Consider the following 23,186-nt stretch of genomic DNA (forward strand, 5'->3'; position numbering starts at 1 on the left):
ATCTATTTTAAAAAGCCAGGGAATTATGGAGGAAATACACATCTGGATTCTGGTTTAGCAGAAATTAGAGCAGATGATAAGATTTTTTAAAAGCACTAGCAGTAGCAACCACCTGTCATATTTGCCTAATGTGTTCGGCCTGTGCGAGAATCTGCAGACAGTTTCTTTAAATTGTTTGTGTAAATTTCAGCTACTTCAGGTGTGATTTATGAAGCATTCTATAGTTTTATATGATTTGCATGAACTGCAATAAAAGGTGTGTGGGTGTGCATGAGTATGTATATAATATCGGCTGGGTGTTGACTCAATAGTCTACAAACAGTCCCTGAGAGTTTCTGAGAAGGCCATCCAAAGCCCACTTAATAGTAGTGTAGTCTCATTGACTTGAATTGGATTATACCAGTGTAAGCGGCCATTGAAGTGCCTCCTAATAGTGCTCCAAGTACAATTATCAGATTACTGTACAACCCCATTGGGTCTCTCTGTGTGGATTTAACCAGAGTCCTAATGTTTTGAATAGAAATGTTTACAACAGACTTCCCTCTCAGAAATGCTAGAGTATTTAACTTCCTTGACCTGGTTATTAACACAATCTCATTTAGATCACATAACACCTATACGTGAAAAGTTTTATTTAAAAATTTCAAATTTGGCTTCAGAAAAAATAAGTACACTTAATTCTTAATATAGAGGAAACATAATGAGTGTGCATTCAGATATGTTTTCAAAGAGGAGATAGTGTGTTGTTTTTCTGCGCTTCCCTTTCTGCAAGGTGAGTTTCTATTTTCCCACACACACACCATGCCCCACATAGGTTTTCACTCCTTAGATGCTATCTTGTACTTGTATCTGGATGGAGTGCTTTTATGTATTGACTTTACTTTAGATTGGCTGTCCATCTTATAAAATTATTTTTCAGGTTCAATTAACTGTTGGCCTTTAAAAAAAATTAGCCAACCAATCAGTGGTGTTCAGCGGCAAACAGGAAGACAAGAAACTACCTTATATTGAGTCACACCATTGGTCTAACAAGGTAACTGTTGAAGAATGCATGTATCTTGGGCTTGAAGCTTAAGCCACGGTTGTACATCTCCCCAAAACAACATGAATGTGCTTCTAAGGCAAGCTCACTGCTGAAATTATGTACATCTGATCACCAATTGGCGTAAGGAATCATGAGCAGGCAGATTTGTATCTAGATACATAATACTGGCCTCCCTTACCAGTTGCGAGTATTTTGAACACTCGAGGCAGCACTAAATACATATTTCAGTATTCTTTCGTTTACTTTGCACAGTTCTTTGCAATATAAAGTACTAGCACAATTTCCATTTTTATTGTCTCTCACAACCCAGGGAATGAATTGAGAGAAAATATGGAGACTCAGCTTGCCTCAATCACTGTTACTCATTTCCACAGTTAATGTTTACTTACAGCATTTGTAACTTGTTTTTCCAATAAGGAACTGAAAACAGTGAATGTGGGATTCTGACATGCACCTTCCAGTTTGGAGCCAGGCTAAGATACTGCTTCACAAGACTACATGCTTGCATGTTGTCCAGTGGGCCCAAATTCTTTCTAAAACAGCAGCAAAATGAGATTTCTTCTTTTTAAAAAATTCAGATATGCACTGGAATGAGGAATCAATAATTATTATTATGACTGTTTTTATTTTTGTTTTGCAATCTTTCTGATCTTACTGCTACACCCATGAAGTAAGCATTTAGACATGAGTGCAGTGATAGCTGTACCAGCTTCAGAGACTTTGTGACAGCACATAAACACATTGGACTTCTGTCCATTCACTGTGCAAAGCTTTGCATGGGGTGGGTTTGGTAAAAAGACATCTTACAGGCATTTGGCTATCTGGGAGCTGCTTGCATGGCTGCAACCTTCTGTTGCCAGATACATACTATTAACCTTTTGTAATAGGAATGTATGTTACTCAAAGCCCAGTAAGTGGAATTAGATGCTGTTCAGGTTACGTTGCTGTGAGCCACTCTGTGCTATCACAGGCATGTGTTTTGTATGCATTCAATAAGGCATTAAAGTGTTACTAAAACTCTCTTATCTGAAGACAAGCCAGATGGATTGGGCAGGTTTGTGGGCCGAAATCATTGAGGACTTTATTGAGGGCCAGTGCTTTGATTTGCCCCTAGGAACTATCACAGTTTTGCTGTCATATTCAGAACCAGTTGAAAATTTTCCTGGCAGTCTTCACAGGCAGCTTCATATGCAGCACATTACAATAATCTAATCTGGATGTTGTCAGGGCAAGCATAACTGGAGCAAAGCTATATTAGTCCAGCCAGGACAGATTACAACTGTTTCTCCCTAAGCTTGGTGCCATTTGGACATCCAGAGTAAGGAGTGGAAGTAATGGCACTTCTCAAGCTGCTTTTGTTGGAGTGTCGAGTGGTGTATATTGGTTTCCAGCTCTAGAACTTGAATGCTAAGTGGGATTAATTGTGGATAGGAATTTAAGCTTATTCGGTGGTCCCGAAAATATAAAGCCATTCTCTCTATCTTGCGTGCCTATGAGGCTGAGGTCATATCTCCCTTGCTAGGGCATGGTAATGGATTTGTAAAGCTGTGTATTGCCATTAAACAATTAATGAGAATGTTGACTTAAAATTTTCTTGTTTCGTTGATTAGTCTCAGGCTTTGGCAATGTTTTAAAATATTTTTTTGTTAAATTAATTCCTTTGGTAGCTTTTGTGAGAATCTGATTATGAGTGTTTACAAAAATAATTACTCCAGCATTCTGAATACTTTGGTGCACAAATTAAGGGAACTGCTAAATTGTTCCTTCAGTCACTATGTACTTCAGTCGTTTCACATATTATCAGTGAGTGCCAGATGAACAAGCAAGTGCCAAAATTTGATCAACTCCAGTGAGGGAGGGTCGAACTTCTGGCTGTGATCCCCCAGCATTTTGAGTGAAAAAGATCCAAGGTAGCCATGAGGGGAACCTCCTTCCAGGATTCTAGAAATCTATAGAGGTCCGCCAGCCTGACACTCCTACTTCTGAAATCAAGAAATATTGTATTGGCATAGTGGATACTTAAAACATTTTGCACCAAATTAATGCTGTGGTGTGTTGGTAAAAATGGGAACTGACTCCTAGTATATTCAGGCTGGAATAAGACACTCTAATAAAATCTAGCAAAACTGTACCTAATGTTTCCCTGGCAAGTGGTTGTCACTGCTGTATAATCCACCGCATTGCTAGGTAGCTTATTTCTCTGCTTTCCAAGAGAAGCCTGCTTCCTCTACCAAGAAACAGCCTGAGGACAGACATTGCACCTTATGTCATAAAGCGTAAAAAGATTTGTCCCCGAAGGAAGAGCATCATTCAACATGTAATGATGATAAAAGTAACACAGTGTTTTTTCTCTGTCTTGCACCCCAGTTTGTGGAGTTCAGTTTAGTGCTTCTGTCTAACCCCCCCCCCCAAAAAAAATCTGACTATTTGAGCCACTGTTGTATTTAGAAATATTAATGCTTTAATTTGTTAGGCTTATCTACAACTTGATTTTTTTAAGCATGTTTATTTTTACCTGGTGAATAGACAACCTGTCTGCTGTATGCTTAATTTAAAAGATTAAAATTTATAACTGGATTCATTGCAATTAATGATAAGAGGTACTATTGTGAGCTTTTGCAGATTTGACATTTTTAGTATCTATATTCCCCTTGCACTTATTATTTTTACTGCTGTGGCCAGCAAGTCTCCTTCACCCAGCTGACACTAGCTAGCAGAAGTTGAAAATGCGTGCATGTCAAGAAACACAGAAAGAAACTTGTTATCAATCATTCTTTATTTACCAACATCCAATCAGATGGGCAGAGGCTGTGAGAGTTGTGATTGTGAACTTTACATGGGAACAAATGTTGTGTGTGTTTAGATGGATGTGCGACCCTGAAGGTAGTTCTTTTTGTCTAGTGCAATTATTGGAAGGTGCAAATGACATTCAGTCACACATCTCTACCGTTTCCTTGAAAAGGTATGCAGCACAAGTGTACACATTACAAAACTTAATTATGTACCTTTTAATATATACATTAGCATTTCTCAGCCTGTGGGTCCCAACCCCAAAGTGGGTTGCAGAGCATGTTCCCCCCCCCCACCATACCAACAACTTGCAAACTATGCTACCAAGGGTCCCTGCAGAAAGCTATATATAGGGAAGACTACAATGAGTCTGTAATAATAATAATAATAATACCTTGTGAACAATATGATTGTGAAACTACTGGGTGAGCACTTTTAAAATGAAATCCTAAGTGCATTTATCTTGTCTTCTGGGGCAGTGGAGAAGATGGGTAGTCAGAATAGCAATCTGTTTCTGAAGAAAGAGGCACAATAGACTTGCGCCTAAAGGGTTAGAAGAAGGTTTAGAGATTAAAAGAAACTACTTGAGATATATTTGTTTTTTTCCCATCCTTCCGCCCTTCCCTTATATGTATTTGGGACAGATTGTGTAGATTGTAGATCATTCATTTGACTTTACGTTGAAGTAAACATCCATAATAGTAAGATATTTAAGTACTGGAGGGTTAAACAAAGAGGGTTTTTTGTTTTGTTTTGTTTCGTTTTTCAGTGATCGACTTCTTTCTGTCTGTCTGTCTCTCTCTCTTTGCATTGGCTCTGAGGTGATAACTTTAGAGTAAAGAACATTGATTTAACTTCTGTTAGATTAGATGCAACTTTTATTAAGTTTTCCTAAATTTCTCCTTTGCATGTGTTCTCAAAAAAATAAAGGAGAAATAAAAGGGCCTCACAAGTCACAAGAGATAAAAAATAAGGCCAAGGCTGATTGTGCAAAATAGGTAACAATATAGTTTATTACTCAGATAAAAATTCCCTGTGCGTTTCACCCAAGAGGCTTCATCAGGAGAATCTGTAGTTTATTACTGAGTTTATAAAAATAGTTATTTAATTAGTTTGCTTGTATAATTTTAAACTAAATGACTTATAAACTAAACTAAATGACTAGTTTTATAAGCTCAGTAATGTAATTACATGTTATATATTACAGATTCACCTGAGAAAGACTATTGGGCGAAACATATAGGAATTTTTTATGATTAATAAAATATATTTTTGCCTATTTTGCTCCATCAGCCTTGGCCTTATTTTTTATCTAAAAAAGAAAGAAAAAGAAACACCTATATCAGGAGACTAGAAGTGATCAATAAATATTTGGGGGGAAAGCAAATACAGAGCAGCATGTATATATGTATGTTTAAAGTTTTCCCTGTGGAATGTTTTAAGACATTTTAAGGAATAGGTATATTAGTTGGTGCTTAGGGAGCGCGTTAGAAAGAAAGGCGGGGTATAAATGAAGTAAATAAATGAAGTAAATAAATATTCGACAATATTTTGAAGTAAATAAAATAATAAAATAAATAAATAGTCCCCAAAGTGTAGAGAAACATATGAATGCCTTCAATTTCAGAATCTATAACCTTTTTGTCATCTATATACTCTCAAATATATTGGGGGAGGAGAACAACAGCTTGTAGCAGGCAAATGCATCCAATCTAAAAAAAAAGGTCATCTACCATATGTACCTGAAAGGAAGATGAGCTTTAATGTTAGACGATCCCCCATAATATAGTATGCACTAACAGCGCATTCCTGAGCCTTGAGAGTGAAAGCCCTTAGGAGGCCGGGAAGACGCTGCACTGGTGTTCGGACTGCCAGTGATGCTACTTATGATGCTGTTAGTGACCCCCAGCACCAGTGTGGAGGTCCTGATGCCGGGCACCGTGGCAGCAGCGCCACCCAGAACACTGGTGGGGCCTTCTGCTGGTGTCCCACCAGCGTAAAAGCCCGAGCCAGCGTTCCAGGGGGCGTTCCGGCATCCCGGGAGGCGTTCCCAGGGCATTCCGGGGGGAGGAGCTCCCATTAGGCAGCCTCCTGTTCCTGTTCACCCTGGGTACGCTGGCGGCGAGAAGAGCGAGGCTGTGCCTGGTTTTTAGCAGGTGAGCTTCGCTTTTCTCTATGGGGCAAAAAGGCCCCGTTTCACACAAAAAAGCCTCTAAAAGGCTTTTTTGGGGGTTTTTTTTGGCATGCAGGGAACAGCTTAGGAGGTGGCGTGGCAGCGCCTCCTCCCCGCCTTCCATGCACACCGCATCTCAGGATGCACTGTAGAGGTGTTTTCTTACTGTACATAACTGTGACTTGTGTGCAACTTTAAGACAGCACCCTCTTTTTTTTTTTTTTGACAGCACGTGTGGGAATAACCTAATCTTCCTTTCAGGTAAATGGGGTATTTAAGAAGCAATAAAATATTAGAACAAAAATATAAATAATTACAGTTATTTTTAGCTGCTTGCCAACTTTCAACTGTTAGCTAACAGTTGTAGTGAAGAGTAATATTAAATGTGATATGGCCAGATGGAAAATTTTTCATGGCTGAAGAAATGTGACTTCCACTTCTTAAGGATGTAAGATATGGATCGTATCACCCATGTGCTGATCTGCATTTGTTTCTGGGCATAATTCATGCTGCTTCTTACCTTTAAAGACCTAAATGGCTTGGGGCCAGGGTACCTGAACAACTGCTTACTTCCATATTGTCTAGCCCAGTCGTTAAGATCTGCTTCACAAGCCCGCTCTCCACACCTCTTCTTTCAGGAATGAGGCTGGTAGCAACAAGAGGCAGCACATTTTCAGTAGTGGTGCCTCCCCTATGGACTGCCCTTCTCCTTGAGGACCATCTGGCGTCTACACAGCTCTCTCGTGGGCACCTGACTAGAATGTTTCTGTTTACCCAGGAATTTAACGGAGGGGTTGATCTTTTTAACACCATTTTAAACAATATGAATGTAAGCTGTTCAGTGATTTATGTTTTTGTACTTTGTCTTGGTTTTTAATATTAGATTTTGACTAACAACAATGTTTTATAGTTTTCTAAATAAATAAATAATGCTGGGAGCATGTTGGTAACAACGTTTTGTTGTTCCATATTTGATGCCTTTTATGTGCAAGGAGGAAGTTATTAGAATGATGGTGACAATTTCCAAGCATGTCTTGAAAAGTTAATGTTTATGTTGGTTTACACCACCCATATATCACAATCTGCCTTTCTTCACATCAGGAAGCATTACGGTATGAATGTTCGGAAATTCCAGTGTCCCACATAGTATACAGAAACTGACTCCGTGATCCTATATTATACCTCCGTGAAAGCATATGCATGAAATGGAAAATGCTCCTGGAAATAGCATGGGCTTTGTTGCCATCATAAGCGTGTTCACATCATAAGCGTTTTGCTTATTGGAGATAAATGGAAATGTTCTCTTCCACTGTCACTTGGCTTACTTGACACTCCTTAAGATATCTTTGTTCCTAGATGCCATAATTACAACAGCTGTTTGGGCTGTGTGTTTTTTTTTTTTTTTCCCACCCATTTGTTGTAAGATGTGTTTATTCCTCTTTCTCAAGATCACTGAAAAGTACGAAAATCAATCTGGAAATGTTTACTGCTAGGCTTCTGATGACCCAGCCCATATTGTCATCTTGAGTCTGTTGTCTCTTGTATTTTTCTCTGAAGGTGGGGGGTGGGTGATGGCTTAATCTTGTGTGTGTGTGGGGGGGGTTAAATAAAAGGAATGCAGCCCAAGGAAAGAATTCCTTTTATGCTAGGCAACACAGAACATGCCGCAATGACTGAAAGTGCCTTGTGGGCGTTTGGTCCTTATTGGTTCTCACATTGAATGCAATGATGCCCACAGATAGCCTGTATTGTTGTCAGTTAAATGGGATCATGAGTGTCTGAAAGGTGTTTGAGAATGAACTGAAAATCATTTTCACAAGTGGATGATTACTTCTGCCACATGTTAACTGAACTCTATCAGAATGGCCCAGATTTTGAGACTGCATTAATTGCTCTTTCAAACTTGACTGGAGGCTTCTTCTTCTTTTTTACAAAAAGGGGGAAAAGCCCTTTGCTGGACAAAACTGCTGTATGTATTAATTTTTCCCGTTTTCTATAATTTTTCCCCCTTGTGCTAAATTTTAAAAATATTCCTGTAAAAATGGAGGATTTGTATTCGAGATGCAAATTGATTGTTTCATTCCTTAGAATTAAAAAAAAAAGGATGAACCTGGAAGGAGGAGGAGGAGATAATCTGTGTAAAAGTAATAAGCCTCATCTCCCTCTCCATTGGAGAATTGTTTGAGCGTTCCATAGGCAATTATGCTGCATGCTCAGCTATTCATTAGGACAGAGTCTTTTTTTCTCCCCAGAACTATGAGCTCTCACAGTGTGGTCTAAATGCACATAAACTTTTGTCCTCCCTTTTCATGTTTGACATGCTGCCAGATAATTGGAACTACCATGTGATATGTTTTGTCTCTTTGTTATAGACAGAGACATACCTTGGGGAGAAAAGATAAATATTTTTAATGGGCCATATTGCAGTGGATAGAGATAGTTTTCTCATTATTGGAAGTACAGCCTGTAGAAGGGGAAATATAGAAAGGTATTTATTTGACAAAACTGTGGTCAGGGTGGATTTGATTTAAATCAAATCAATTTAAATCACAGTAAGACTAGATCTTCACGATTTAAATCACTAGTAAGTAAGGCTGTATTTAAATCATGATTTTCTACATAAACAGCACTTCTTATGATGTTATTTCATTCAGGTCACCAGCCCTTGCATTTCTATGTTGCAGTGTTTGCATTTTGCACACATGCCTGCCTTGTACATAGGTAGCAGAACTTCAATAAAAAATTCCCAAACTGGGTCTCTTTTATGGCCTGCTGCCATTTCCTCCAGGGATAAATAATCTGATAAATCTCAGGCTACACACACAAAGATCCCAAGACTTGTGGCAAATTCTGCTCAAAAGGTTTCCCCATCATTTTTACTGCTTGTCACTCCCTCCATACACCTAGTTCCTTGTACAGAATTATTCCATTCCAATCAATCTTCTGTTTTTTGAACTTCTTTAAACTTAGCACTTAAGAGGTAAGGGACTGATTCTGTGTACATGGGTTTGAAAGGAATAATGGGATTAAGGTCTTTTTCTCAACTCTTTATGTTTATTTTATAACTTTTCCTGTGAAGAAGAGGCATATTATCTCTGTAGACACAAATTCTCAGCTTTGAGAACTGCAAAACCAACATCTGTGATAATATCGTCTAGATAGAATAATTGCCCAAAATAATCTTACAGAAACCTCTGGAAGAGCATGACATTGTGAATGGATTAATGGAATTCATTTATGAAAAAAGTTAAACATTGCATGAATGTACAACCTCATGCTACATAATTAAAAACAAATCTTTATTTCATGATGAATAACCTTTAAACTATAATGCATCTTAAATAGAAAACTATCTTTATATAGATGTTTTATCAAAAAAACATCAAAAAAGTGCAATTTAAATTTTAAAAATCTGATATTTATTTTTAAAAAATCATTGATTTTTATCCATTCTGACTGTGGTAGATAAATTTGATACCTTTTTAAAAATTCTGTCATCTTTCTCTCATAAAATACGTGTTACTGTAACCTCACCAGCACAGACGAAAGTGTACTATGGAATGAATATGTCTATAATGTATTTTTGCCAACCCTTCTGCCAAGGAGCCTGGCATGTATGGTTCATTCCTACACTATTTTATCATAGAATCATAAGAGTTGGAAGGGGCCATACAGGCCATCTAGTCCAACCCCCTGCTCAATGCAGGATCAGTCTAGAGCATCCCTGACAAGTGTTTGTCTAGCCTCTGCTTAAAGACTGCCAGTGAGTCTTTAAGACTCCCTAGATAGCAGATTACACTATTGAACAACTCTTACTTTAAACATTTTTTTCCTAATATCCAGCTGGTACCTTTCAGCCCTCAATTTAAACCCATTATTGTGAGTCCTATCTTCTGCTGCCAACAGGAACAGCTCCCTGCCCTCCTCTAAGTGACAGCCCTTCAAATACTTAAAGAGAGCAGTCATGTCCCACTCAGCCTTCTCTTCTCCAGACTAAACATTCCCAACTCCCTCAGCCTTTCCTCATAGGGCTTAGTCTCCAGGCCCCAATCATCCTCATTGTTCTCCTCTGCACCCACTCGATTCTGTCCACATCTTTTTTGAATTGAGGCCTTCAGAACTGCACACAATACTCCAGGTGTGGCCTGACCAATGTGGTGTACAGCAGAACTATGACATCTTGTGATTTGGATGTTATGCTTCTGTTGATGTACCCCGATATCACATTAGCCTTTTTTGTCACTGCATCACACTAGCTGCTCATATTTAACTGACAGTCCACCCATACCCCAAGATTTTGTAGAGTTTTTTGCTGATAAAATATCAAGAATACGCTCTTATATAGATACTAGGCGAAAACGCATGGTCTCTTTATCCTCCTTTAATCCCTGTTTTAGCCAGGATCGAACGCACATTAGGCAAAATGCATGCGTTCGATCCTGGCTGAATCCTGGCTGAAACGGATTAAAGGAGGATAAAGCAACCATGCATTTTTGCCTACTGACAGTATATTCCACTCAGAATTGTGCTTGTTTCCTGTACCAAGGCTGAGTTCTAGCATGTAATGAAAAATGTAGTAATAAAGATAAGCTCATCTGAACATGTTCTAATGACCATTTTTCTCCATAGAGTAACCACAACTTATTCCAAAACACTAAACAATCATCCCCGTTTGTGGTACCTTTGAGGCCTGCTGTTGTGATTCCTGGCACCCAGTTACTTCTTCCCCAAAGCATGTCTTCTCCAAAGACCCAATCCTGGCTTTCCTTTGCTTCATTAGAGGAGGAAGAGCCCTGGAGGCATTATCTTTGTGTCTCTAGGGAGCACCATTTGGAAATCGCTATCACCGTCATAGGGTCATGTACGACTTGGAACCCCTGAACATCTTGTAGAGCCTTCCAGTGTTTTGTGATTGGACCCAGGCAGACATTTTTGTGGCTTTCTAAAATTCCAAAAGTGCCTGTGGGTTCAGCAAGATTGGAGACCACTGCACTGTGGAATTAAAGAACAGGGACAGATAGGTGTCTTGGTAGGGTTAGTTCCATTGGCTCTGATTTTGTAAATGAAATTGAACATCACTATGGCTTCCATCTTCATTATCAATAATAGGAGGCGCTATGACCCATCCAACAAAATAAGGTAGTCAGTGCTGGTTTGTTTGAAATACAGTATTTCAATTTCTTCTTCTTTTTGTGGTCTCAGGATTTGCAAAGCAGCTTCAATTAAGTACTACTGATTATTTTATTATGTTCTGTTTAGTCTATGGTTATCGCATTTATTCTGTGGTAAACATTGCACTCAAAATCAGCGTGTAAAATTGCACATGCATGCAAATATAATTCTTTTATGCCATGTAAGAATGAGTAGGCCCTGACCTGGATGGCCCAGGCTAGTCTGATCTTGTCAGATCTCAGAAGCTAAATAGGGTCGGCCCTGGTTAGTATTTGGATGGGAGATCACCAAGGAATACCAGGGTTGCTGTGCAGAGGAAGGCACTGGCAAACCACCTCTGTTAGTCTCTTGCCATGAAAACCCCAAAAGGGGTCGCCATGTAGCAGTCTCTGACATGATCATGGTATCTTATGAACATGTGCAGAATTAATTCCATATAGAGCTTAAACACATCATACACATACAGAGGTTTGTGTAATGTATAATGAAAGTCTGTGTCATGCTGACAGGCTAGTTCAAGGTTAGCTCTAATCAAAGCTAACTACTAAAGTTACTCTGGCTTGCCCTTGAAGGGGCAGCGTAAAAATCATCTTTCTGCCTTAGCTGCCAGATGTCAGAATCTTAATCTACTAAGAGTGCATTAATAGTTGGAAGTGTGCTTAAAAAGTAGTTCTCTCAACATAAGAATAATATGCTTCCTTGCTCTACTGTAAATCTTGCAGCAGAGAATGCAGCAGAGAATGCAGCAGAATGCAAACCTGCTAAACTAATGTAAACAAAACAGTTTGTAAAGTGACAATGTCAGCTATAATTATGTTTCATGAGTTATATAGTTAAACGTTGTGCTACAGGTTTCTAAGTAGTTTCATTTAATGCGTATAGTCCTAACGAAGAGGATGGTATAGAAATTAAATATGTAACTTGATCATGTAACTCAGAAATAAGGATTTATACTTTAGGCACAGAGGACTGAAAGGAAAGGATGTCCATATTTGGGCAATAAGATATCAGAAGACAGGAAAAGAAACCACCAAAGCTCCTGATTCTGGATACGAAAGGGAAATAAAATTATCCTTTCAAGGGCTAAGGAAGAAAAGTTCCAAAAGGAAAAGGAACATTCTTCACTCTTAATGGGTCTAGAAACAGTATAAATAGAGCCACAGTACAGCTTGCATTTTAGAGTTCTATGGCTGGCAGACTGCAGCTGTCTGGCATAGCACCTCCATCTCAAAAGGCTTGAGATGTAAAACATTGAAACTCTGATCCTTGCGTGGACAGAAGTTCTCAGATATCTTGAAATATCAAGATCTGGATATTTCAACATATCTTACTTACAGTCTTCTTGTGAGACTGCTCTATTCCTAGAAGAGGATAGAGACCCTTAGAATTCCTATTCTTTGAATAGGAATCTAAGTGCAGTGATCTTTCCATGTATTGGAACACTGAGAGTCCATCAGATTTATGGATTCTTACAGACTAAGCCTATTTGGCTTACCAATGCTAAGAAGCATCCTGAATACAGGGCTAATAGCTAGACCTCTGGGATTGTGTCAGAACGTCCTCTACTTAACAGAGGGACTTCTGAACCTCCTCAGAGCAAGAGACCAGAGAAGTTCCTGAAGGGAAGGGAGATTCTCTGTACTCTGTGAGATATGCACAATGCACAATGCACAATACACAGATTGGCACAGTCAAAGAGACTGTAAACAGCTTTAGGCTAACACATAGTATTTATATATTCAGCATTGCTGTCTAAAACTAGAAAGAGCATGCATAGCATGTACATACACAATGCCTGATCTTAATGATGATCAGTTAAGAATATTAATAGAAGTCTTTAAAGGACTCCAGGTGACACAGATGACACAGCAAGGTATAGTGTGTCTTCTGTACAGAAATGTTATGATGTTTTGAATGATTTAAGTTAGGATGTTTCTAACCAAATCTTTCTCCAAAGAATTAACCATATTTTGACAGGATTTCTGTAACCTTATATTCTGAATGAAGGTGCATTGCACTAAGGATACTTTATGAGTATATTCTGACTAAGATACTCCTTTATGGAGGCATAGAGAATGTGAATGATTACTTGCTACATAAACATGTTTAAGACTAATGATGTCTATCCTTATATGATATTTTAAGGCTTTGCAACCAAAAAGCATATATTGTATAATGTAAATAAATGTGTTTTTTATATATACTTCTACTCTTGTCCATTATTATAAATTTATTGGCGTGTTCAAGAGATGTCCTAGAAGCAATAACAAGTTTCTAGGAACCGTTGATTCCGGTCTAGTGGTGTCTTGCTGAATAAGATAACTCCATTTCTCAGTAAATGGTACATTCTAAGAGTGTAGGCACTTAACGGCCCGAACCGCGACAGTTGGCGACCGCGGCAGGACAGAGCGAAGGGTTTGAATCCAGACGTGGGTTCGAATTCAGAGTGTTTTGCAAACACACAATTTAAACCATTGGTATTTATTCCTGCAGGATCCTAAAGCACGGCTTAGGAGATTTTGGCTCTATATATTTGCAAAGCTTGTAGAAGAGACTACAATGACAATACCACAGTCAGGAATTGACTGACTTCATAAGGTGAAGGTAAAGGTAACATTACTTTGCAATCTACTGCCCTTTGTATACTGTACATTGAGCCAGGGCACAACTAAACCAATGGGCATTTCTCTAAGTACTTATAGAGAAATGAAGGCTACTATACTGTACTAGCCTTTTCAATAACAGCCTACAAGTGGCTGAGCAAGTAAGCAACTCTATGTGATAACTGTATGATATGCAGTCAGATATATAAAGATACATTAAGATGTATTGATGATTGTACTAAAGTACTTAAGGTTTTGAATGTATTGATATGTTGAATTGAAGTACTAAGGTACACATACAATGCTATATGCCAGATTAGAAAATATCTGGAATTTCTGAAACATGTCTTTATATAAGAGAATGTAAAACATGATGAATACAAATGAATATTAATGAAATGGAATGTATGTTTCTTTACTTGGTTCTTAACCCACGAGTGTTCAGGTGGTTGAAGGGATGTCTGCTACTCACTTTTCTGTTCCTCATTATGCTATTATGAGATTATTGTACTAAGGACAAACAGTTGTCTGCTGGATAGACAAACTGAAACCTGGGCAATTATGATCATAAATACAGGAGCGTTTGTCACACCCTAAGTAGTGGGTAAGTGGAGCGAAAAAAGGACAGAATGACATGTAGTATGATTGAACTCCTATTTGTTCCCCAATGTGTAATTACTAAGTAAATATCATGCATTATAAATATGATTGAAAGAAAATATACAATGATTCATTGTAAAAATATTTCGTTTTTATCTCCAAATAGAGTAAAAGGAATCTTGGTGTCTAGGAATTTGGATAAGGTTCAGCTGATGTTACTCAGACCAATGATAATGTTCAGAAACATGAAGATATTTTATATAAGTATATGTTATACTTTTCAGAAAGTACAAGTGTTCTAGATCTTACTTTCCAGCAGATGTGAAAGAAGAATTTGGTGAAATGCCATCACCAGACTGAGGTCATCTGAGAATAATGGACCATATATGTTTGAAGAAAATAATTGAACAATGATCTGAAGAGAATATTTTGAAGAGTTGTGAAAACCACATAGTGGAACATAATATGATGGAACACAGCCCAAAGGGATCATTGTTAAAGAAGTAAGTAAAACTGTATTTACTCCACAGCTATAAACAACAGACAGATGTATAAGGCCTACTGATGTGCCAAAAGAAGTACACAGAGATGTATGAGGCCTACTGTATCTGAACTGTATTGGAATCCATCTGCTACATAAGATGTGCAGCTGAAGAAGAGAATATACAGAGACTAACCTGATGAGTCTCTGATTGAATTGGCAGAAAAAGTCACCCCCCAGACTAAATGACTAACTCTGATCTGGAACCTACCCCTGCTTAGGTGACTCGACACTGGTTATCCATACTAACCATCAGAAGCAGGTATTGATGTCTGAAAAATGATGTGATGTATGTTATTCGTGAAAACAACTGTTTATCCATCCAACCCATTTATATACTCAGAAGCAAGTATACCACTAAGCTTGTGAGCAATTGATGTTTTGGGATACCACCCAGTAGGTGTACATCGGATTGCAGCAAGTCAAAACCTTTGCATAGAGGACCTTTTGAGATAAGGACTCTCATGATAGACCTTTATGAGTTTGAGGCAAACTCCTCAGAGACTGTCTAAAATGCGAACTTATATGGGCTGGAGGAACTGATGATACCATAAATGTGATGAATCAATATTCATGTCAGAAGAAATATGGAAGAAACAACCATATCAACCATATTTGTCATTCAACAAAGGATTGAAGACAGCCTTGATAAAGGTACAGTGAACTATTTTATATACTTTGCATCCAAGAAGAAAATGCAAGACTAGCATAAATGCTTTATGATCAGGAAGCAAGATATAATTATGCTTCAGTATATTACAGTATATTCCAATGCCATTGGAAAAAGAATTAAAGATCAGTGAGTCTGTATTATGGAAGCTCCATATACAAGAGAAGCTGGAAGCTTTAACCTCATTCTATCCTAAGGAGAGGGACTTCAGTTTAGGAAGTCCAAGATATGTAGCTACGTAATCGGGACATTAAGACTCTTTTTTGTGTTGTTCCTCTTGGAAAAAACTTCGTGAATGGCCCACAAAAGAGTTCATTGCGGATGATTATCCAGGACTAAACGGCACAACAAGAAGAATTGTATTGTGATGACCAGAATGAGAAATAATATTTTTTACAAAATGATACAGAAAGAAAGAAACTGTAATTTTATTCTTCCTGAAGATAAACTTAAAGTGGAAGATCATAGAAAACCACAACAAAGTTGTAGGTTTATACTCCAAAGAAGCTTTGGTGATAAGAAGAAATAGTCAAACAAGACTGTATAGATTTCTATATACTGATGTTCATATGCTGGCTAACATAGCTGAGAAAAGCTCAAAGTTCAGCAAAATATGACTACAAGCAAGTAAAGTGCTTCAAAGAAGATATGTATCCAGAGATGGAAATAATATGGTCTAGAGTTTTGAAAGTTGAATACAAAAAGATTACGCCAAGGGTGTAAACAAGAATATTTCCTAGAGTATTTCATGGCACCAGGTAATTGGAGGTAAAAATGATATGTTTCCCACAGGGAATGTATGGCATAATTGACTATATGCCTAATTCAATGTAATAAATATACAATGTAATGTAAGGTATTGCCTATACTTGTATATTAAGAATGTGAAAGCTTCTCACACTTACATTTTACAAACATAAATTGTTCACCCATAATGAGTGCTGCCCACTAAGGGAGACACAAGTTTCTGGTCTCTGCAGTGAGCAGGTCTTAAGATTTATGGGTGTGTGAGTATATTATAAATATACTATTCATGTTTGTTACAATTCAGAATGTATTAGTATTATACAGAATTGAACTATAACTGTAAGGATGTCATGTTTACTTGTGTCATAGGATACAAGATTACATAATGACACAACTGACACACAGTGACAGTGACATGAAAGGGTTTGTGTTAAATGATTTTAATGATCTCTTAGAATTAGCTAATTCTGTATTAAAACTCATGTTGAAAGATATGGGCCCACATAGCAGTCCAACATTCTGCTCTAATTTAATTGTGGGTTCTCACATTGAGATGACCAGAAAACATGGTTTCTGGCACTTTGGATGTCAATCTGAAGGGAAGAACCCAGGACATATTTTTGTAGATGTTGCAATGTTAACCTTGCAACTCCAATTTGTTTGAGACAAACGTTTGGCCATGCTTTTAAACCAAAAGCCAAAAAGACCAATTCTGGAATGGGTTTAATGCAACCCTACGAATTCATACATAACTTAAGGGCTCATCTCAATCTACATGAGATTAACCTTTTTTAAGAACGAACGAGCGTTCTATCATTTACAGTACATTTTAAAACGACCACTTTTTTCCTGTGCCGAGGCTTGACTTTAGAAAAAATGAAGAGAGCTGTGTCTGGGCTTAGAGCCAACAGCTCCAGATAAGATATGAGTAAACTCCCTACTCTCTCTCGTTCACTGAATAAGCTTTTATGAAACTGAGGTTTCCAATGCAATTATAACCATTGCTAAAAGGAATGCATATATGCCACAATTTGTATGTATCAAGCATAGAATGCTTAAACTGTATATTGTCAAGGATTTTCATGGTCAAAGTTCTTGTAAATTATATGGGCTATATGACCCTGGTCTTGGTGTTTTCAGAGAAGTAACACTAAAGGACTATATGATTGCAGTTGCAATTATGAGCTTAGTTAAGCTTTAACACTGGTTTGAAAAGTACAGCTACTGTTAAATGCTTTGGAATTATGATTAACAGATTGTTTTTAAATACTTTCCTCCACTGAGGTAGGAAGAACTATGGATTTACGTATGCAAATGTTTGAAGACAACTGATTGAAGAAGACATTATATTATGGCATGAAGACTTATGTAACAGCATCTCCTTCATTGTACTTCATTGTTATTTTGTAATATTTTGTAATAGCCTACATGTAATGGCTCTGCTGTATAACAGTTTGATTTGTATTGTTATATAATAGTGATACTGTTTCTCACTGCTACTTAGTTTTGGTGATTGATTCTATGGTATTCCATAAGCATGGGGGGGATTCATGAGGCATGCTATGCTCATGGATTCCCATATCATATTCTTAAATGTATAAAATGAGGTAGAATACTGCTGTATTCAATACTTGGTTTCAGTACTTCTCTAGGATATGCAGAGAAGCTTTATACAAAATTAAGTTCTTTTACTGTCTTGGACCCTTTAACTAAGGGTCTCTCTCTCCCTTAAGCCTCGGAGTGAGAACAGATAAGAAGATTTGCTTATGGACTATTTCCTAATGAACAAATGGATAAAAATGGAGGATTCAAGAAAATTGAAAGACTCTACAACTTAATGAATGTATCTAAGTTGTGTTTTTGTATTTCTGTGACATGTTGAATATTTTTGCGGGAATAAATACTGCAAATGTTCATAGGAGAGGGTGTAGCAGTCTCTGACATGATCATGGTATCTTATGAACATGTGCAGAATTAATTCCATATAGAGCTTAAACACATCATACACATACAGAGGTTTGTGTAATGTATAATGAAAGTCTGTGTCATGCTGACAGGCTAGTTCAAGGTTAGCTCTAACCAAAGCTAACTACTAAAGTTACTCTGGCTTGCCCTTGAAGGGGCAGCGTAAAAATCATCTTTCTGCCTTAGCTGCCAGATGTCAGAATCTTAATCTACTAAGAGTGCATTAATAGTTGGAAGTGTGCTTAAAAAGTAGTTCTCTCAACATAAGAATAATATGCTTCCTTGCTCTACTGTAAATCTTGCAGCAGAGAATGCAGCAGAGAATGCAGCAGAATGCAAACCTGCTAAACTAATGTAAACAAAACAGTTTGTAAAGTGACAATGTCAGCTATAATTATGTTTCATGAGTTATATAGTTAAACGTTGTGCTACAGGTTTCTAAGTAGTTTCATTTAATGCGTATAGTCCTAACGAAGAGGATGGTATAGAAATTAAATATGTAACTTGATCATGTAACTCAGAAATAAGGATTTATACTTTAGGCACAGAGGACTGAAAGGAAAGGATGTCCATATTTGGGCAATAAGATATCAGAAGACAGGAAAAGAAACCACCAAAGCTCCTGATTCTGGATACGAAAGGGAAATAAAATTATCCTTTCAAGGGCTAAGGAAGAAAAGTTCCAAAAGGAAAAGGAACATTCTTCACTCTTAATGGGTCTAGAAACAGTATAAATAGAGCCACAGTACAGCTTGCATTTTAGAGTTCTATGGCTGGCAGACTGCAGCTGTCTGGCATAGCACCTCCATCTCAAAAGGCTTGAGATGTAAAACATTGAAACTCTGATCCTTGCGTGGACAGAAGTTCTCAGATATCTTGAAATATCAAGATCTGGATATTTCAACATATCTTACTTACAGTCTTCTTGTGAGACTGCTCTATTCCTAGAAGAGGATAGAGACCCTTAGAATTCCTATTCTTTGAATAGGAATCTAAGTGCAGTGATCTTTCCATGTATTGGAACACTGAGAGTCCATCAGATTTATGGATTCTTACAGACTAAGCCTATTTGGCTTACCAATGCTAAGAAGCATCCTGAATACAGGGCTAATAGCTAGACCTCTGGGATTGTGTCAGAACGTCCTCTACTTAACAGAGGGACTTCTGAACCTCCTCAGAGCAAGAGACCAGAGAAGTTCCTGAAGGGAAGGGAGATTCTCTGTACTCTGTGAGATATGCACAATGCACAATGCACAATACACAGATTGGCACAGTCAAAGAGACTGTAAACAGCTTTAGGCTAACACATAGTATTTATATATTCAGCATTGCTGTCTAAAACTAGAAAGAGCATGCATAGCATGTACATACACAATGCCTGATCTTAATGATGATCAGTTAAGAATATTAATAGAAGTCTTTAAAGGACTCCAGGTGACACAGATGACACAGCAAGGTATAGTGTGTCTTCTGTACAGAAATGTTATGATGTTTTGAATGATTTAAGTTAGGATGTTTCTAACCAAATCTTTCTCCAAAGAATTAACCATATTTTGACAGGATTTCTGTAACCTTATATTCTGAATGAAGGTGCATTGCACTAAGGATACTTTATGAGTATATTCTGACTAAGATACTCCTTTATGGAGGCATAGAGAATGTGAATGATTACTTGCTACATAAACATGTTTAAGACTAATGATGTCTATCCTTATATGATATTTTAAGGCTTTGCAACCAAAAAGCATATATTGTATAATGTAAATAAATGTGTTTTTTATATATACTTCTACTCTTGTCCATTATTATAAATTTATTGGCGTGTTCAAGAGATGTCCTAGAAGCAATAACAAGTTTCTAGGAACCGTTGATTCCGGTCTAGTGGTGTCTTGCTGAATAAGATAACTCCATTTCTCAGTAAATGGTACATTCTAAGAGTGTAGGCACTTAACGGCCCGAACCGCGACAGTCATAAGTCGGCTGCGACTTGACGGCACTTTACACACACACACAAGAATGAGTAGAGGGAAACATTTAGTAAATGCACTTTGCTTTTCTGTAAATAATTATTTCAAGACTTGGCATTCGGGAAGGTTAGATCCGAGTAGAGATCCACCTAGATTAGATTTTTGTCATATTTGAGTCTTTCTGAATAGGATCTTAGAATAAACATAACGTAAATCTTAGCAGAGAACTATATTTTCTGTGAGAGATATTATTGAACCTATTCAAAAACTTGACGGCACTTTACACACACACACAAGAATGAGTAGAGGGAAACATTTAGTAAATGCACTTTGCTTTTCTGTAAATAATTATTTCAAGACTTGGCATTCGGGAAGGTTAGATCCGAGTAGAGATCCACCTAGATTAGATTTTTGTCATATTTGAGTCTTTCTGAATAGGATCTTAGAATAAACATAACGTAAATCTTAGCAGAGAACTATATTTTCTGTGAGAGATATTATTGAACCTATTCAAAAACAAGCAATATTGTATTTGTTTCAAACATTGCAGTTCTTTGAAATTGAATGAAGGTGTGTGAGCATTTGGATTCTGTTCTAACACATTGGTTTTTAACTTGGCCTGACCAAACACACTTTTAAGAAATCTGCCCAAATTTTTGCTGTATCACTTTTGTGCAAGTTGTGAAACCTTAATAGAAGAAGAGTGTACCATTGAGTTGCAACGAACTCCTGGCAACCCCAATCCTGGGGCGTTCTAGGCAAGAGAGGAGCGCAGAGGTGGTTTGCCATTGCCTTCCTCTGTGTAGCAACCCCAGTGTTCCTTGGTGGTCTCTCATCCAAGTACTAACCATGGCTCACTCTTTGTTTTCTAAGCTCCAACAAGCTCAGGTTAAGCTAGGCTCTTGAGACTGCCCAGGAGCCTTAAGGCATTCTTAATTAAAGACATTTGTAGACATCCTCCAGACCAATCACAATGATGTCGCAGAGGTTGCCTCTTGACGAAATTAAAAGAGTGTGTTTAGTGCAGCATCCAAGAGTTTAACTGCACCAGAAAGAGCAGAGTTCAAATCTTGTCTCAACCATAACTTTGCTAGAAAACCTTAGGTAATCCAGTGTTCTTTTATCATCAAACCCTATCTACGCTATGGAGGTTATAATGTTGCAGTATTCTTGTTAAGGATTATATATGTGATATATATATATATATATATGAAGGGGGTGATATTTGTGAAGAGAGTGTCGGTTTGTGTTTGTGCGACATTATGCATGCCTTTTAAGGACAGTTAAGAGAGGAAACAGTCCAACAACTGCAGAGTTCCATGAATGTGGGGACATTTTAGTGTAACCCTTTTTTAAAATAGAATTTATTTGCCTTTGTCCTTGACAGGTATTTGTATGCTCTTGGACAGAAAGTATGGAAAAGATGGAAAAAACGTTACTTTGTTCTTGTACAGGTTAGTAGCCTTTAAAACTGCTATCCAAATTAAGTAGGTAATAAAGAGCAGCAGAGCCTCAGGGCAGATATAGTCTTCTAATGTTCAAATAGTGTTTTGTTTACTTTGCATCAGAAAATTGTACAATTTAGTTGTTAGATCTACTCTGCATTTCTTTTCTCTAATTTCTTCATGACTGATTACAAGCAAGCATTTCCTGTTTGTGTGACTTTGGGGAGTGATCCCTGAGCATGTTGTGCATTCATGAACCGGATCTGTGATGACTCTTTGAGCCTGCTCTCAGAATTTTTCCAAGACATTATATTCAGCAGAAAGCAACTTTGTTTATTTAGGGAATTAATATGCCACCTCTCCACAGTCCTGCTTAATATGGCTTACAATTGGGTTGTCAGCCTTCAGGTTGGAGCTGGAGATCTCCCAGACTTACAGCTGATCTCCAGAGTACAGACATCTGTTCTCCTGGAGAAAATGGCTGGTTTGGAGGGTGGACTCTATGGCATTATACCCTGCTGAGGTCCATCCCCTCCCCAAACCCCACCTTCCACAAACTCCATCCCCAAATCTCCAGGAATTAACCAACCCAGAGTTAGCAACCCTTCTTATGAGTAGCCCCTTTTAAAATCATTACAAGAACAATACATTATCAATATTAAAACAAAACAAGCTATTAAAAACAAGTCGTAACCAGACATCTACAGGTTGCAGTTCTATGGGATGCTGATAGCAATACCTGGCTCATGACAGGTACCTAAGCCTTCACCTTTTTGCACCTGTGCAGCAGTTTTGGGAATAGTGCCCATATTAGCCTGTTTGGAAAAGGGGGCTGTATCTCTGTGACTTAAAATGCACAGAAAGATTCCGTGTTCAGATAGTTCTGGGGAAAAGTCCCAGAGTATGAACACATACAACTGCTTTATACTGACTCAGACCCTTGGTCCATCAAAGTCAGTATTGTCTACTCAGACTGGCAGCAGCTCTCCATAGTCTAAGGTTGAGGTCTTTCACATCACCTACCACCTGGCCTTCCTACTGGAGATGCTGGGGGATTGAATCTGGGTCCTTCTGCATGCCAAGCAGATGCTCTACCACTGAGCCGTGGTCCCTCCCTCTGAGCTCATTTAGCTGGTATCTCACTTAATTGGTATCTACTTGTGGAGCCTCCCATGCAAACACAATGTTCTGATGCACCAATGTCACAGACTGGGGTGGTGCATTGTGTTAATAGGTGTGGCAAGCAAGCAAGCATAATCCATGAGCAGACTTGAATTTCTGCATAGTTGTATTTTTGTATTTGAGACTTACAGATGGTGCTGTTACAAATAGGAGTTAATGGGAGTGGGGGAAATGAATAATGTGCCATTGAGTCATACGGTGACCCTATCTATAGGATGTTTAAGGCAAGAGAGGGGCAGAGGTGGTTTGCCGTTGCCTTCCCCTGCATAGCAACCCCAGTCCTCCT

At 38.0% G+C, this 23,186-nt stretch overlaps 1 protein-coding gene across 10 annotated transcripts in view; it reads left to right on the top strand.

Moving 5' to 3' along the window:
* CADPS2 (calcium dependent secretion activator 2) overlaps positions 1-23,186 on the top strand; it is a 401,370-nt gene that overhangs the window by 212,018 nt on the left and 166,166 nt on the right. For all 10 annotated transcript variants that reach the window (XM_056846115.1, XM_056846117.1, XM_056846119.1 and 7 more), the window contains exon 9: positions 21,661-21,727. In XM_056846115.1, coding sequence (XP_056702093.1) covers positions 21,661-21,727 — 67 coding nt within the window. The remainder of the gene's footprint in view (positions 1-21,660; positions 21,728-23,186) is intronic.

The sequence above is a fragment of the Euleptes europaea genome, chromosome 3 (genome assembly GCF_029931775.1).
Source record: "Euleptes europaea isolate rEulEur1 chromosome 3, rEulEur1.hap1, whole genome shotgun sequence".
Classification (NCBI taxonomy): domain Eukaryota; kingdom Metazoa; phylum Chordata; class Lepidosauria; order Squamata; family Sphaerodactylidae; genus Euleptes; species Euleptes europaea.